This window comes from Lycium barbarum, chromosome 12 (assembly GCF_019175385.1).
Source record: "Lycium barbarum isolate Lr01 chromosome 12, ASM1917538v2, whole genome shotgun sequence".
Classification (NCBI taxonomy): Eukaryota; Viridiplantae; Streptophyta; class Magnoliopsida; order Solanales; family Solanaceae; genus Lycium; species Lycium barbarum.
In genome coordinates this window covers 44,183,985-44,197,660 of record NC_083348.1, presented here as the reverse complement: position 1 = coordinate 44,197,660, position 13,676 = coordinate 44,183,985, and the positions used below count along the sequence as shown (strand labels likewise).

At 44.2% G+C, this 13,676-nt stretch overlaps 1 protein-coding gene across 1 annotated transcript; it reads right to left on the bottom strand.

Annotated features, from left to right (window-relative positions):
- Positions 1-2,047: 2,047 nt before the first annotated feature.
- LOC132622483 (uncharacterized) lies at positions 2,048-10,640 on the bottom strand. The gene is made up of 3 exons (XM_060337100.1): positions 10,456-10,640; positions 8,346-9,773; positions 2,048-2,400 (listed from the first exon to the last, which is right to left on the bottom strand). Exons 2-3 carry the CDS (start codon positions 9,769-9,771, stop codon positions 2,372-2,374), a joined length of 1,455 nt encoding a protein of 484 aa, XP_060193083.1. The 5' UTR covers positions 9,772-9,773; positions 10,456-10,640; the 3' UTR covers positions 2,048-2,371.
- Between the last annotated feature and the right edge of the window lie 3,036 nt (positions 10,641-13,676).

Sequence of the window (13,676 nt, the reverse complement as noted above, 5' to 3'; positions counted from 1 at the left end):
CCACAATCATGTATAGGTCATTTCAAGCACACTTTTAGACATATTCAGCCAAAAGAAGACTCCAGTCATACTTAGCAAGATCTAAACTAAGCCAAACATAGTTAAGTCTACCTGAATCTTTTCAAATCTTTCAAAAGAAAAGAAAAGGTTTTGAACTTTGTTCAAATGCACTTACATTTACCAAACCCTTTTTGGGCATATCCAATCAGATTATCCAGCACAATAAATAGGAAAGCATGCAATCACATAGAGGTTTCCAGGTATTAACAAATATTCAAATCATCTTTCAGGGGATGGCATGCAAGTCTTATTTTGAATAGACAGAAGGACAACCAAGGAAATTTCACAAGGTCCTATGATCAGTCTAGGATGAAATCACATATACAACATGTTATCTTGCTTAAAGGATAGCTAGGACTCCCCCCCCCCCCCCCCCCCCCTCTTTTTCCCATTCTAAAATGATCCGTGCACAACTGGACATGGTAAGGTCAAAAGAATTATCTTGACAACCTCAGAGCCTAGAGCACCACATTTTAGTTCATTCATTTTTCTATGGTAGTTGTGTATTTTCCTTTTGAACATGGATACTTAGCAGTCAAGACACCCTATTAGTTTAGGCTTGACTATCTGAGATAAGAACCACTTTGCTTTTTCCATTCTTAACTCACAGGGTCCCACTGGGACACTTTACTTGTTTCATTCTTAGTGCATACTAGTCAGATTACACCACAACCACACTTATGCCATTCCCAGAGAGCCCAAGCAGACTTGAGCACAAGTCCAGCTCATTCAGACTCCCGCAGATGCTTGGATCATGTTTTACAATACTCAGTTAGGCTTGCACATATCTAGAAGTAGTCAAACCTCATTTATGTACCTTCTAATACCTTGATCACATTTAAAGACCTGTATGAGCATGTTTACCCACTAGACCTTGTTTAGAACTGTCACGACCCAAACTGGAGGGCCATGACGGACACTTAACCGTACTAGTCAAGTACCTCCTGACATACATCTGACATGAATATGAACATAGGTGGGCCGATAGGGCCATCATGTGACTTACAATGACTCATAGGGAACATGCATATATCAACTGCTCTGAAAAACTCATCTGTTTAAAAATACTGAACATGCTATATGAGATGGTAAGGCTATCAAAACCAACTGTGATGACAAATGAAATCTCAAGTGTGGACCCCATCTGACTGTACACAACTGTCTGCAAGAATATAAGACCATGCTGACTCCTGGCATCTCCGGAACAAACAGAGTGCATCAACTTCATATGTTGAGCTGACATCCTAATAGATGGATCACCAACCTGTATCTATAGACCTGCGGCATGAAAAACAGCCCCCCTTCCGAGTAATAGGGGAGTCAGTACGAATAATGTACCGAGTATGTAAGTCACAAGATCAACAAGTACATATGAATTATGAAAAATATCTGAAACATGAAAGCTAATCTCAATATCTGAATGCATCTGTAGATAAACATCTGGGAGTATCTGTATAACTCTATATAACTGAAAGTGCCTCTGAGGGCGTATGATATGCATAGGTTATAATATAACTATTAGTGTTGTGGAACGTACAGCCTGATGCATTTATCATATGTTAGTGTCGAGGAACGTATGACCCGATCCATATATCATATGTTAGTGCTGAGGAACGTACAGCCCGATCCATATATCATCATCATCACTGTGCACCGGCTGATCAGGTGGTAATGCGTATATAATGCCTATCCCTTTCACCATACCCCATATACATATAATATAGGCGTATATAACACTTTCTGGTTACGGGTTAATATGCATATGTATAATAAATGTGTCACGACCCAGCCCCGTGGGCCGCGACTGGCGCCCTACTTGGGCACCCAGACCTGGTTACATATTCCAGTTACATACAAACGATTAGCCAAAGCCAGTAAGGCTACATAAACAGACTTGGACCATTTCCAGGAAAATTTCGGCAGAGTTTCCTCTGTTTTACGGACTACCCAGTATATCCTGCACGCAGAAAATACCAACAAAAGCCACTCAGGGCTAACAGGACAATATATATACATATATCAAACGCGGACTGGCCGCCTCGGCGTATAGAATCGCCTAATCAAAACATGCGGACTGGCCGCCTCAGTATATGAGAATCGCACAACGACATGTTCACATAACCATACCTAAGGACCATAACCCACAACCCTGTCCACAGACCTCTAACAGACCGACAGAATCATATGGCGGGACAGGGCCCCGCCGTACCCAAACAGCCAAATATACAAAATATATACAGCAACAGATGTCTATACCAGAAGTGGACTCCGGATCAAGTAGGAGTACTCCGAGATAGCAGAAAAGTGGAGCCTACAATGGGGGATCACCAATGTCTGTACCTGCGGGCATAAAACGCAGCCCCCCGCAGAAAAGGGGGGTCAGTACGAAATATGTACTGAGTATGTAAAGCACGGAGTACAGAAATATGGATCAAAACTGATAGCAAACCATACAGTAAAGTGGAGTATAAACCGATACATCAAAATCAGTGTCAAAATCACATACATATACGTAATGCAAATGAAATCATGCAAACGTTACAGAACGTGGTCGCCACTCCGACGCAGGCGCCACACACAGCATAACACCAGAAGGTTTCAAATCTCCGTACATCCCCGAACACAAACATAATCATAGGTGAGCGTATTGCATCACGAGCCATATCACAGCATAACTCCAAACGGTCCTGGCCCTATGGCGAAGCCTCGGGAACCGTAGCACAGCATACGACCGAATTATCACAAAGCGCACGAATCAAAACCGGCCCGGGAACCGGTGAACGAAGTCATAACAAGGCACGAGCGGAGTCGTGAGCGGACAATGCAAATCATATTTCAAAATAGTCTTTCAAAACATGCTAGTCTCATAAATTATTTCATAATACAAAATAATCGCATACTTAGTCAATATAAAGTTCCATTTCACGAAACATTTCCAAGGTAGTACGTATAGCTCAAAACGTAACTTAACATATCGTAACATTCAAAATACATCCCGTAGGAGGAAGTTCCAAAATCGAAAGTGCTATTCCAAACGTTATTCAAAGGACAGCCCAATGAGACACATAGGGCGTCTCGGGGTTAGCGGGCCCACCTCGAGTCAAGTGAGGTGACGAACATATTTTTACGAACATTTATATGCCAGGGGTCATACATAATCATTACTAGGTTACCCGACCACATTTCGATAGGTTGGAGGCGAATGGTGGCATTCTAGCCAAAATAGGGCCCTTAGGCTTCAATTGAATTGAATGAATAGTAACTTTTCTGTGGATCGGGTTTCGAGGAACAAAAATGATCCGGAGGGTCTCATATTCGACTAACATACTAGGATATGCCAAATGAAGGAGTGGGAAGCTTTACATACCTCACAGACGTCGTAAGCCCTTCCAAAAGTCCAGTCCCGTTTCGTCAAAAATCTTCAAATGGTCAAAGTTACCAATTGAGATTCTTAGGCTTAAAATTTCCATTAACTTGATTTTTGTCTACCGAAATTTCGGCAGCATTTCCCCTATAAATCTAACACCCCCGAGACTTAGCTCGGCTCAAAATACACCAACTACAACAACCCAAACGTCACAGCAACGCAACTACAATTTAAAGCATTCTAGTTTCAAGATTCTACCTTAATACACAAGTCGACAATTTTCATTCAAATTTCACAATTTCTAAACTTATGTCTACATTATGGTATTCATTCACTCACTTAAAATTATTCAATCACATTCCAACTACAATCCAAGCCATACACCAAAAAAAAAAATTGCTCCAAGACCCACAACTTCCCCATAACCATCGAAACTCACAACAAACGTTCTAACTTGTGTCATTTCATTCCGAATTCATTAATATCAACCATAAATCATATTTAAAGCCTTTAGCATCAAAGATATACAATGATATACACAGTTATACCGAAGGTATACACTTTCCGATAACGTCCAAAACCATTTCCCAACGCCACTTTAGTTCATCAATCGATTATTTATGACATAAAAGTCACGACGACGCATTAAGCAGACTAAGCAAGATCAATTCACATTTATTTCCTCTTCTTAAGGGCACACGGCCACCACACCAATCACACACACACACACGGCTTCATACACACCATCAAACAACGGAATTCTCGTCTATTTCCAATCCTTAACACATTTATGTCAATTCCATAACATTAAAAGGGCCAAATTCTTACCTTTCCTTGAAATTTCAATTCGCCGCACACGTCGCTCTTTCGCCAAACCAATTATATCAAGTTGGAGAGCGTCTCGAACTTACTACGAATATGAGAGAAACAAGATTTTTAGATTAAACACAAGGCAAGAAAAAAAATTTGAAGGAGGGGAAAGGGGTTCGGCCGAGAGGGAGTATTATGATTTCTTGGAAATTTTGATCTTGTTTTCTAGAAAATCCCAAGCATTTGCATCATATATATCCACTTAATAGTCATGTGCATAGCACATGACATAAACTAATGGATTTGGGCTTTGCCATGGCCGGCCCTCACTTGATTTTTGGGCCTTGTTTTTGCATTGAATTATCTTGGGCCCAATTCTTAAAATGCCCCGTTTTGAAATTCCCGAAACTAATTTACGGAGTTCCAAATTTATCCTTGGCCCTTCCCGAGGTTTTAGCATTTAAAGATTCCACAACCAACATAGCCATATTCACAAAAATTAAATTAGGTCCTTCTAACACCCGAGTCATAATTATTTCACGATTTTTAATTATACGAAAACGCGGGATATAACATTCTCCCCCCCTTAAGAACATTCGTCCCCGAATGTTAAACAATTCTTACGAAGGCTCACAAACATAACGGGAAAACCATCTTTATATAGCACAAATGGTCCATCCGTTCATTAATATAACAAATTCAAAAGTTTACATTACAAGAGGCGTAGGGAATAAATGGGGGTATTTCTTCTTCATCTCATCCTCCGCCTCCCAAGTCATCTCCTCCCGATTATTGTTGCGCCACAGGACTTTGACAGAAGGCACCTCCTTAGTGCGCAACCTCCTCACCTGACGATCCAGGATAGATACAGGCTGCTCGTCATAAGACAATTGCTTCGTCACCTGAAGATCATCTACTGGGAATATCCTGGAAGGATCACCAATACATTTCCGCAGCATAGACACATGAAATACCGGGTGTACGGCCTCCAAGTCGGATGGTAAGTCTAGCTCATAGGCGACCTCGCCTATCTTTCGAACAATCTGATACGGCCCAATGTACCGGGGGCTCAACTTACCCTTCCTACCGAACCTCATAACACCCTTCATGGGCGATACCTTCAGGAATACCCAGTCGCCAATCTGGAACTCTAACGGTCGACGTCGTCTATCTGCATAAGCTTTCTGTCGACTCTGAGCAGCCAATAGTCGTTCCCGAATAAGTTTTACCTTATCTACAGCTTCCTGGATCACATCAGGCCCAATCAGCTTAGTCTCGCCGACGTCAAACCAGCCAATGGGAGACCTGCATCTCCTGCCATAGAGGGCCTCGTACGGAGCCATCTGAATACTGGAATGATAACTGTTATTATAAGCGAACTCAATAAGCGGCAAATGATCATCCCAGCTGCCCCTGAAATCAATAACGCAGGCCCGTAACATATCCTCGAGCGTCTGAATAGTGCGCTCGGCCTGCCCGTCGGACTGAGGGTGAAAAGCTGTACTAAGACTCACCTGAGTCCCTAGTCCCTCCTGAAATGACCTCCAGAAATTTGCTGTAAACTGGGCACCTCGGTCAGTAATAATAGATATAAGGACTCCGTGAAGTCTGACTATCTCTCTGATATATAATCTGGCATAGTCCTCAGCCGAATAAGTAGTCCGAACCGGGAGGAAATGGGCCGATTTCGTCAGCCTGTCAACAATAACCCAAGTAGAATCATACCTGCGTGGAGTACGCGGTAACCCAACGACGAAATCCATATTAATCAACTCCCATTTCCAGGCTGGAATTTCCATCTCCTGTAACAATCCACCGGGCTTCTGATGCTCGATCTTAACTTGCTGGCAGTTCGGGCACTGACTAACAAACTCAGCAATATCTTTCTTCATGCCGTCCCACCAATACAAACACCTGAGGTCCCGATACATTTTAGTGGAACCAGGATGAACAGAATACCGTGCATTATGGGCCTCGCCCATAATCTGCCGCCGTAAGCCCGCAACGTCCGGTACACAGAATCTGCCGTCATATAATAATACTCCGTCAGGCGAGATCTCAAACTGAGTCTTGGCTCTATTAAGAGCCACATCTCTGTACTGAATCAAAAGAGGATCCTCAAATTGGCGCTGCTTTACCTCCTGAATAATAGATGACTCGGCAACTGGACGAACAGAAATCCCAGAATCTCCAGAATCTGCCAAACGAACTCCAAGGCTGGCCAGCTGATGAATATCACGAACCAAGTCTTTCTTACCAGACGGTACATCAGCCAAGCTGCCCATAGACTTGCGGCTAAGCGCATCTGCTACTACATTGGCTTTCCCCGGATGGTACAGAATATCAACGTCGTAATCCTTTAGTAGCTCCAACCATCTCCGCTGCCGTAAATTTAGCTCCTTCTGCTTAAAAATATACTGGAGACTCTTATGGTCCGTATAGATATCAACATGGACCCCATATAAATAATGCCGCCAAATCTTCAAAGCATGAATCACTGCGGCCAACTCAAGGTCATGAGTGGGATAGTTCCTCTCGTGCGGTCTGAGCTGCCGGGAAGCATAGGCTATGACTCGACCGTGCTGCATCAATACACAACCTACCCCAATACCAGAGGCGTCACAATAAACAACATACCCATCAGATCCCTCTGGAAGAGCCAAAACTGGAGCTGTAATCAATTTTTCTTTCAGCATCTGAAAGCTGCGCTCACAGGCATCTGTCCACTGGAACTTTGCTGCTTTCTGGGTGAGCCTCGTCAGTGGTGCTGCAATAGAAGAAAAATCCTCCACGAACCTGCGATAATACCCAGCCAATCCCAGAAAACTGCGCACCTCTGTCGGTGTAGTAGGCCTGGGCCAATTCTGTACAGCCTCTATCTTCTGCGTATCGACCCGAATACCATCTGCGCTGACAATATGGCCCAAGAATGCCACAGAAGTTAACCAGAATTCACATTTGGAGAATTTAGCGTATAATTGCTGTTGACGGAGAATACCAAGCACCGTCCTCAGATGATCTGAATGCTCCTCGGCTGATCGCGAGTAAATCAGAATGTCATCAATAAACACAATAACGAACATATCCAGAAAAGGCCGAAATACCCGATTCATCAGATCCATAAATACCGCTGGAGCATTAGTCAGCCCGAAAGACATAACTCTGAACTCATAATGCCCGTACCGGGTCCTGAAAGCAGTCTTCGGGATATCTGACTCCCGCACTCGCACCTGATGATAGCCTGAGCGCAAATCTATCTTTGAAAAATGTCTGGCTCCCTGCAACTGATCAAACAAATCATCGATCCGGGGAAGGGGATATTTATTCTTTATAGTCACCTTATTTAGCTGCCGGTAATCAATACACATCCGTAGTGACCCATCTTTCTTTCTGACAAACAATACCGGTGCTCCCCAGGGTGATGTGCTGGGTCTAATAAAGCCCTTATCCAGCAAATCTTTCAGCTGCTCTTTCAACTCCTTCAACTCGGCTGGTGCCATCCTGTACGGAGGAATAGATATAGGCTGCGTATCCGGCATCAACTCTATAGCGAAATCGATCTCCCGCTCAGGCGGAAGGCCAGGAAGCTCGTCAGGAAAAACATCTGGAAACTCACTGACGACCGGAACAGACTGAAGGGTAGGTACCTCAGCTGCAGTATCGTGCACACGAACCAAATGATAGATATACCCCTTCTGGATCATCTTCTTAGCCTTGAGGTATGAAATAAACTTACCCCTCGGCGATGCTGTAGATCCGAACCACTCTATAACTGGTTCCCCTGGAAACTGAAAACGGACTACCTTTTTCTGGCAGTCAACATTAGCATAACAGGAAGCTAACCAGTCCATACCCATAATAACATCAAACTCGAGCATGTCTAACTCTACCAAATCAGCCTTAGTGCTACGATCATATATAGTCACAGGACAATCCCTATAAACCTGCCTCGCTATAACATAATCCCCAACTGGCGTAGCTACCTCAAATGGCTCTATAGGCTCAGACACTACTCCAATTTTACTAGCTACGAGCGGGGAAATATATGATAAGGTAGAACCAGGGTCAATCAATGCATATACAGATCTGGAGAAAACCAGCAATGTACCTGTGACGACGTTTGGCGAAGCCTCCTGATCCTGGCGGCTGGCCAAAGCATATATGCGGTTCGAAGGACCGCTAGAACCTGCAACGCCACCGCGGCCTCGACCGCGTCCCGCCGATGTCGGCACACCTCGCCCTGCAGGGCGTGCAACAGATGGAGCAGATGATGAACCGGCGGCTGACCCTGTCGGCTGAGCCACACTACCGGAACCGCTGGCCAACGGACAATCTCTCATAAAATGGCCCTGACCGCCGCACGTAAAACAAGCTCCTGTAGCTCGATAACACTCCCCTGGATGAGACTTCCCGCAATGAGAACAACGGGGCCTAGGTGGTCTGGGCTGGCTGGGGCCTCTGGACACCTGTGGACCTGCCGCTCTGGAGCCCTGACCGGCCCCAGACGGTCCCGCACTATCAAATCTCCGACCGCCTGACTGAGTACTCTGGCCGGGTGGAGGTAGCTGTCTGCCTGACTGCCGCTGCTGAGGCTGTCCGCCTCGAGAATCCCCGGAATAACCTGCGAACCTAGCCCTCTTGGGCGGCCTCCTGTCACGATCTCTAGTGGACTGATCTGCTCGGTACCTGTCCTCCATCCCCTGAGCATACGCCTGTAATCTGGCGATATCCATATCTGTCCGTGATGCCATCGACATACAGGACTCAACTAAGTAACGGTCCAGCCCGATCACATATCGGTGCATCCGGTCAGCCATCTCTGCCACTATAGCCGGAGCATATCGGGCCAGTGAATCAAACTCCAGGTTATACTCACGAACACTCCGGCCCCTCTGTCGAATCTGCAAAAACCTGTCCACTCTCGCCCTCCGCAACTCTGGAGGCAAAAAGTGGCTGAGAAAAGCAGCCTCAAACTCGTCCCAAGTGGCTGGGGAAGCACCCCGGCCTCTAGCTAGCTCCCAAGACTCGTACCAGTGAGCAGCAACATCCCGTAGCCTGTGCGAAGCCAGCTCAACAGACTCGGTCTCTGAAGCCCTGACCAAATCTACTGAGCGTCGCATCCCCCTAATAAAGTCATGAGGGTCCTCGTCGGGCTTAGACCCGGAAAACTCTGGAGGGCCACATAATAAGAACTCCCGAACCCTCAGGCTGTCCCGCCTGCCATCATCATCATCCCTCCGGCCGTGTCTCTGAGCCTGTCCCGCTACCAGGGTAGTCTGTAACTGCACAACCTCTGTCAATGTCCTGTCATCCGCCCCTGACTGAGGAGCTGGAGCTGCGGGCGCTGGAGTCGCTGGAGCTGCTGAGGGACCTGCTCCAGGCTCTGCCGGTGGTGTAATGGATCCCTCTGACTGAAGTGTAATACCGGGCATAGTCTGAGCTCGAGCTCGGGTAACGGTGACTCTCGGTGCCCGACTAGTCTCTGCCACTTTCGCCTTGCCCTTCTGGGCCGCCGTTGCCTTTTTCGGAGGCATCACTGCAAACATAACAACGAATTAGATCAGAATCACCCTAATAGCACAGCTCTATCGCACGATCTAAGATTTCGAATGAAAGTAACATCCTAAATGTCCTGTAGCCTCCCGTTTATAGATGTGGTGCACAACACACCGATAAACAAGACTCTACTAGACACGATCTGTGGACACTCCGAGGACAAACCGCTCTGATACCACTTTTGTCACGACCCAGCCCCGTGGGCCGCGACTGGCGCCCTACTTGGGCACCCAGACCTGGTTACATATTCCAGTTACATACAAACGATTAGCCAAAGCCAGTAAGGCTACATAAACAGACTTGGACCATTTCCAGGAAAATTTCGGCAGAGTTTCCTCTGTTTTACGGACTACCCAGTATATCCTGCACGCAGAAAATACCAACAAAAGCCACTCAGGGCTAACAGGACAATATATATACATATATCAAACGCGGACTGGCCGCCTCGGCGTATAGAATCGCCTAATCAAAACATGCGGACTGGCCGCCTCAGTATATGAGAATCGCACAACGACATGTTCACATAACCATACCTAAGGACCATAACCCACAACCCTGTCCACAGACCTCTAACAGACCGACAGAATCATATGGCGGGACAGGGCCCCGCCGTACCCAAACAGCCAAATATACAAAATATATACAGCAACAGATGTCTATACCAGAAGTGGACTCCGGATCAAGTAGGAGTACTCCGAGATAGCAGAAAAGTGGAGCCTACAATGGGGGATCACCAATGTCTGTACCTGCGGGCATAAAACGCAGCCCCCCGCAGAAAAGGGGGGTCAGTACGAAATATGTACTGAGTATGTAAAGCACGGAGTACAGAAATATGGATCAAAACTGATAGCAAACCATACAGTAAAGTGGAGTATAAACCGATACATCAAAATCAGTGTCAAAATCACATACATATACGTAATGCAAATGAAATCATGCAAACGTTACAGAACGTGGTCGCCACTCCGACGCAGGCGCCACACACAGCATAACACCAGAAGGTTTCAAATCTCCGTACATCCCCGAACACAAACATAATCATAGGTGAGCGTATTGCATCACGAGCCATATCACAGCATAACTCCAAACGGTCCTGGCCCTATGGCGAAGCCTCGGGAACCGTAGCACAGCATACGACCGAATTATCACAAAGCGCACGAATCAAAACCGGCCCGGGAACCGGTGAACGAAGTCATAACAAGGCACGAGCGGAGTCGTGAGCGGACAATGCAAATCATATTTCAAAATAGTCTTTCAAAACATGCTAGTCTCATAAATTATTTCATAATACAAAATAATCGCATACTTAGTCAATATAAAGTTCCATTTCACGAAACATTTCCAAGGTAGTACGTATAGCTCAAAACGTAACTTAACATATCGTAACATTCAAAATACATCCCGTAGGAGGAAGTTCCAAAATCGAAAGTGCTATTCCAAACGTTATTCAAAGGACAGCCCAATGAGACACATAGGGCGTCTCGGGGTTAGCGGGCCCACCTCGAGTCAAGTGAGGTGACGAACATATTTTTACGAACATTTATATGCCAGGGGTCATACATAATCATTACTAGGTTACCCGACCACATTTCGATAGGTTGGAGGCGAATGGTGGCATTCTAGCCAAAATAGGGCCCTTAGGCTTCAATTGAATTGAATGAATAGTAACTTTTCTGTGGATCGGGTTTCGAGGAACAAAAATGATCCGGAGGGTCTCATATTCGACTAACATACTAGGATATGCCAAATGAAGGAGTGGGAAGCTTTACATACCTCACAGACGTCGTAAGCCCTTCCAAAAGTCCAGTCCCGTTTCGTCAAAAATCTGCAAATGGTCAAAGTTACCAATTGAGATTCTTAGGCTTAAAATTTCCATTAACTTGATTTTTGTCTACCGAAATTTCGGCAGCATTTCCCCTATAAATCTAACACCCCCGAGACTTAGCTCGGCTCAAAATACACCAACTACAACAACCCAAACGTCACAGCAACGCAACTACAATTTAAAGCATTCTAGTTTCAAGATTCTACCTTAATACACAAGTCGACAATTTTCATTCAAATTTCACAATTTCTAAACTTATGTCTACATTATGGTATTCATTCACTCACTTAAAATTATTCAATCACATTCCAACTACAATCCAAGCCATACACCAAAAAAAAAAATTGCTCCAAGACCCACAACTTCCCCATAACCATCGAAACTCACAACAAACGTTCTAACTTGTGTCATTTCATTCCGAATTCATTAATATCAACCATAAATCATATTTAAAGCCTTTAGCATCAAAGATATACAATGATATACACAGTTATACCGAAGGTATACACTTTCCGATAACGTCCAAAACCATTTCCCAACGCCACTTTAGTTCATCAATCGATTATTTATGACATAAAAGTCACGACGACGCATTAAGCAGACTAAGCAAGATCAATTCACATTTATTTCCTCTTCTTAAGGGCACACGGCCACCACACCAATCACACACACACACACGGCTTCATACACACCATCAAACAACGGAATTCTCGTCTATTACCAATCCTTAACACATTTATGTCAATTCCATAACATTAAAAGGGCCAAATTCTTACCTTTCCTTGAAATTTCAATTCGCCGCACACGTCGCTCTTTCGCCAAACCAATTATATCAAGTTGGAGAGCGTCTCGAACTTACTACGAATATGAGAGAAACAAGATTTTTAGATTAAACACAAGGCAAGAAAAAAAATTTGAAGGAGGGGAAAGGGGTTCGGCCGAGAGGGAGTATTATGATTTCTTGGAAATTTTGATCTTGTTTTCTAGAAAATCCCAAGCATTTGCATCATATATATCCACTTAATAGTCATGTGCATAGCACATGACATAAACTAATGGATTTGGGCTTTGCCATGGCCGGCCCTCACTTGATTTTTGGGCCTTGTTTTTGCATTGAATTATCTTGGGCCCAATTCTTAAAATGCCCCGTTTTGAAATTCCCGAAACTAATTTACGGAGTTCCAAATTTATCCTTGGCCCTTCCCGAGGTTTTAGCATTTAAAGATTCCACAACCAACATAGCCATATTCACAAAAATTAAATTAGGTCCTTCTAACACCCGAGTCATAATTATTTCACGATTTTTAATTATACGAAAACGCGGGATATAACAAAATGCAACGCATAAGTATAATGAGTAACTAGAACTCTCGGAGTGACATAAGGTCGTACTACCTCCGATAGACATCTTTTGAGCTAACATCATCAATATATGAAATCTCAGGACCCAAGAACAGAAGGAACAATCATAAAAAGGTATAGGATCATCAAAGACTAAAATACTCTTAATGCTTCTAAGAGTAGAGTAATATGGAAGCTCGTTCATATTATAAGATCATGCCAAAATGAAGAAAGGATAGACTTAACATACCTTGGAGTCTACCTAATGTCCAATGCTTACTTCCCGAGCTTGTAACACTACAACCAAGATAACATGAATTACGATTAGGCCATATGCAACCTTTACTACCCATTTCAAGTACGTATGAAACTTAACGAAATTCGGGCAGTACTTCCCCTATAATTCTTACTCCAATCCAACTCCCAAACGGTGCAAAACATACAAAACATCATCAACAACAACAGTAACAATATACAACAACATAAACAAGTAGAAATCTCTCTAAAATTCCAATCGAAACAGCCTTCAAGGCAGCCATATCAACAAACTAGTTTAGGTCCTTCATATCATGTTTTCCTTCACTTTAAACTAAGGAATTCCTTCACAAACAACTTATGTCAATACTTGAATATCAAAATATAATCAAATCCATTCCAAAACATCTCCCAAAATATCCCTTAATCTTAGTTTAACTCAATTAACTTACCGCTTCCATG

What these genes read in the sequence shown, in the direction of transcription:
- LOC132622483 (XM_060337100.1), bottom strand. Translation starts at nt 9,771, where the DNA reads ATGCCTCCGAAAAAGGCAACGGCGGCCCAGAAGGGCAAGGCGAAAGTG. An exon ending in TTCGCCAAACGTCGTCACAG is followed by an intron (nt 2,401 to 8,345) that starts GTACATTGCTGG and finishes TTATGCCCGCAG; the next exon opens with GTACAGACATTGGTGATCCC.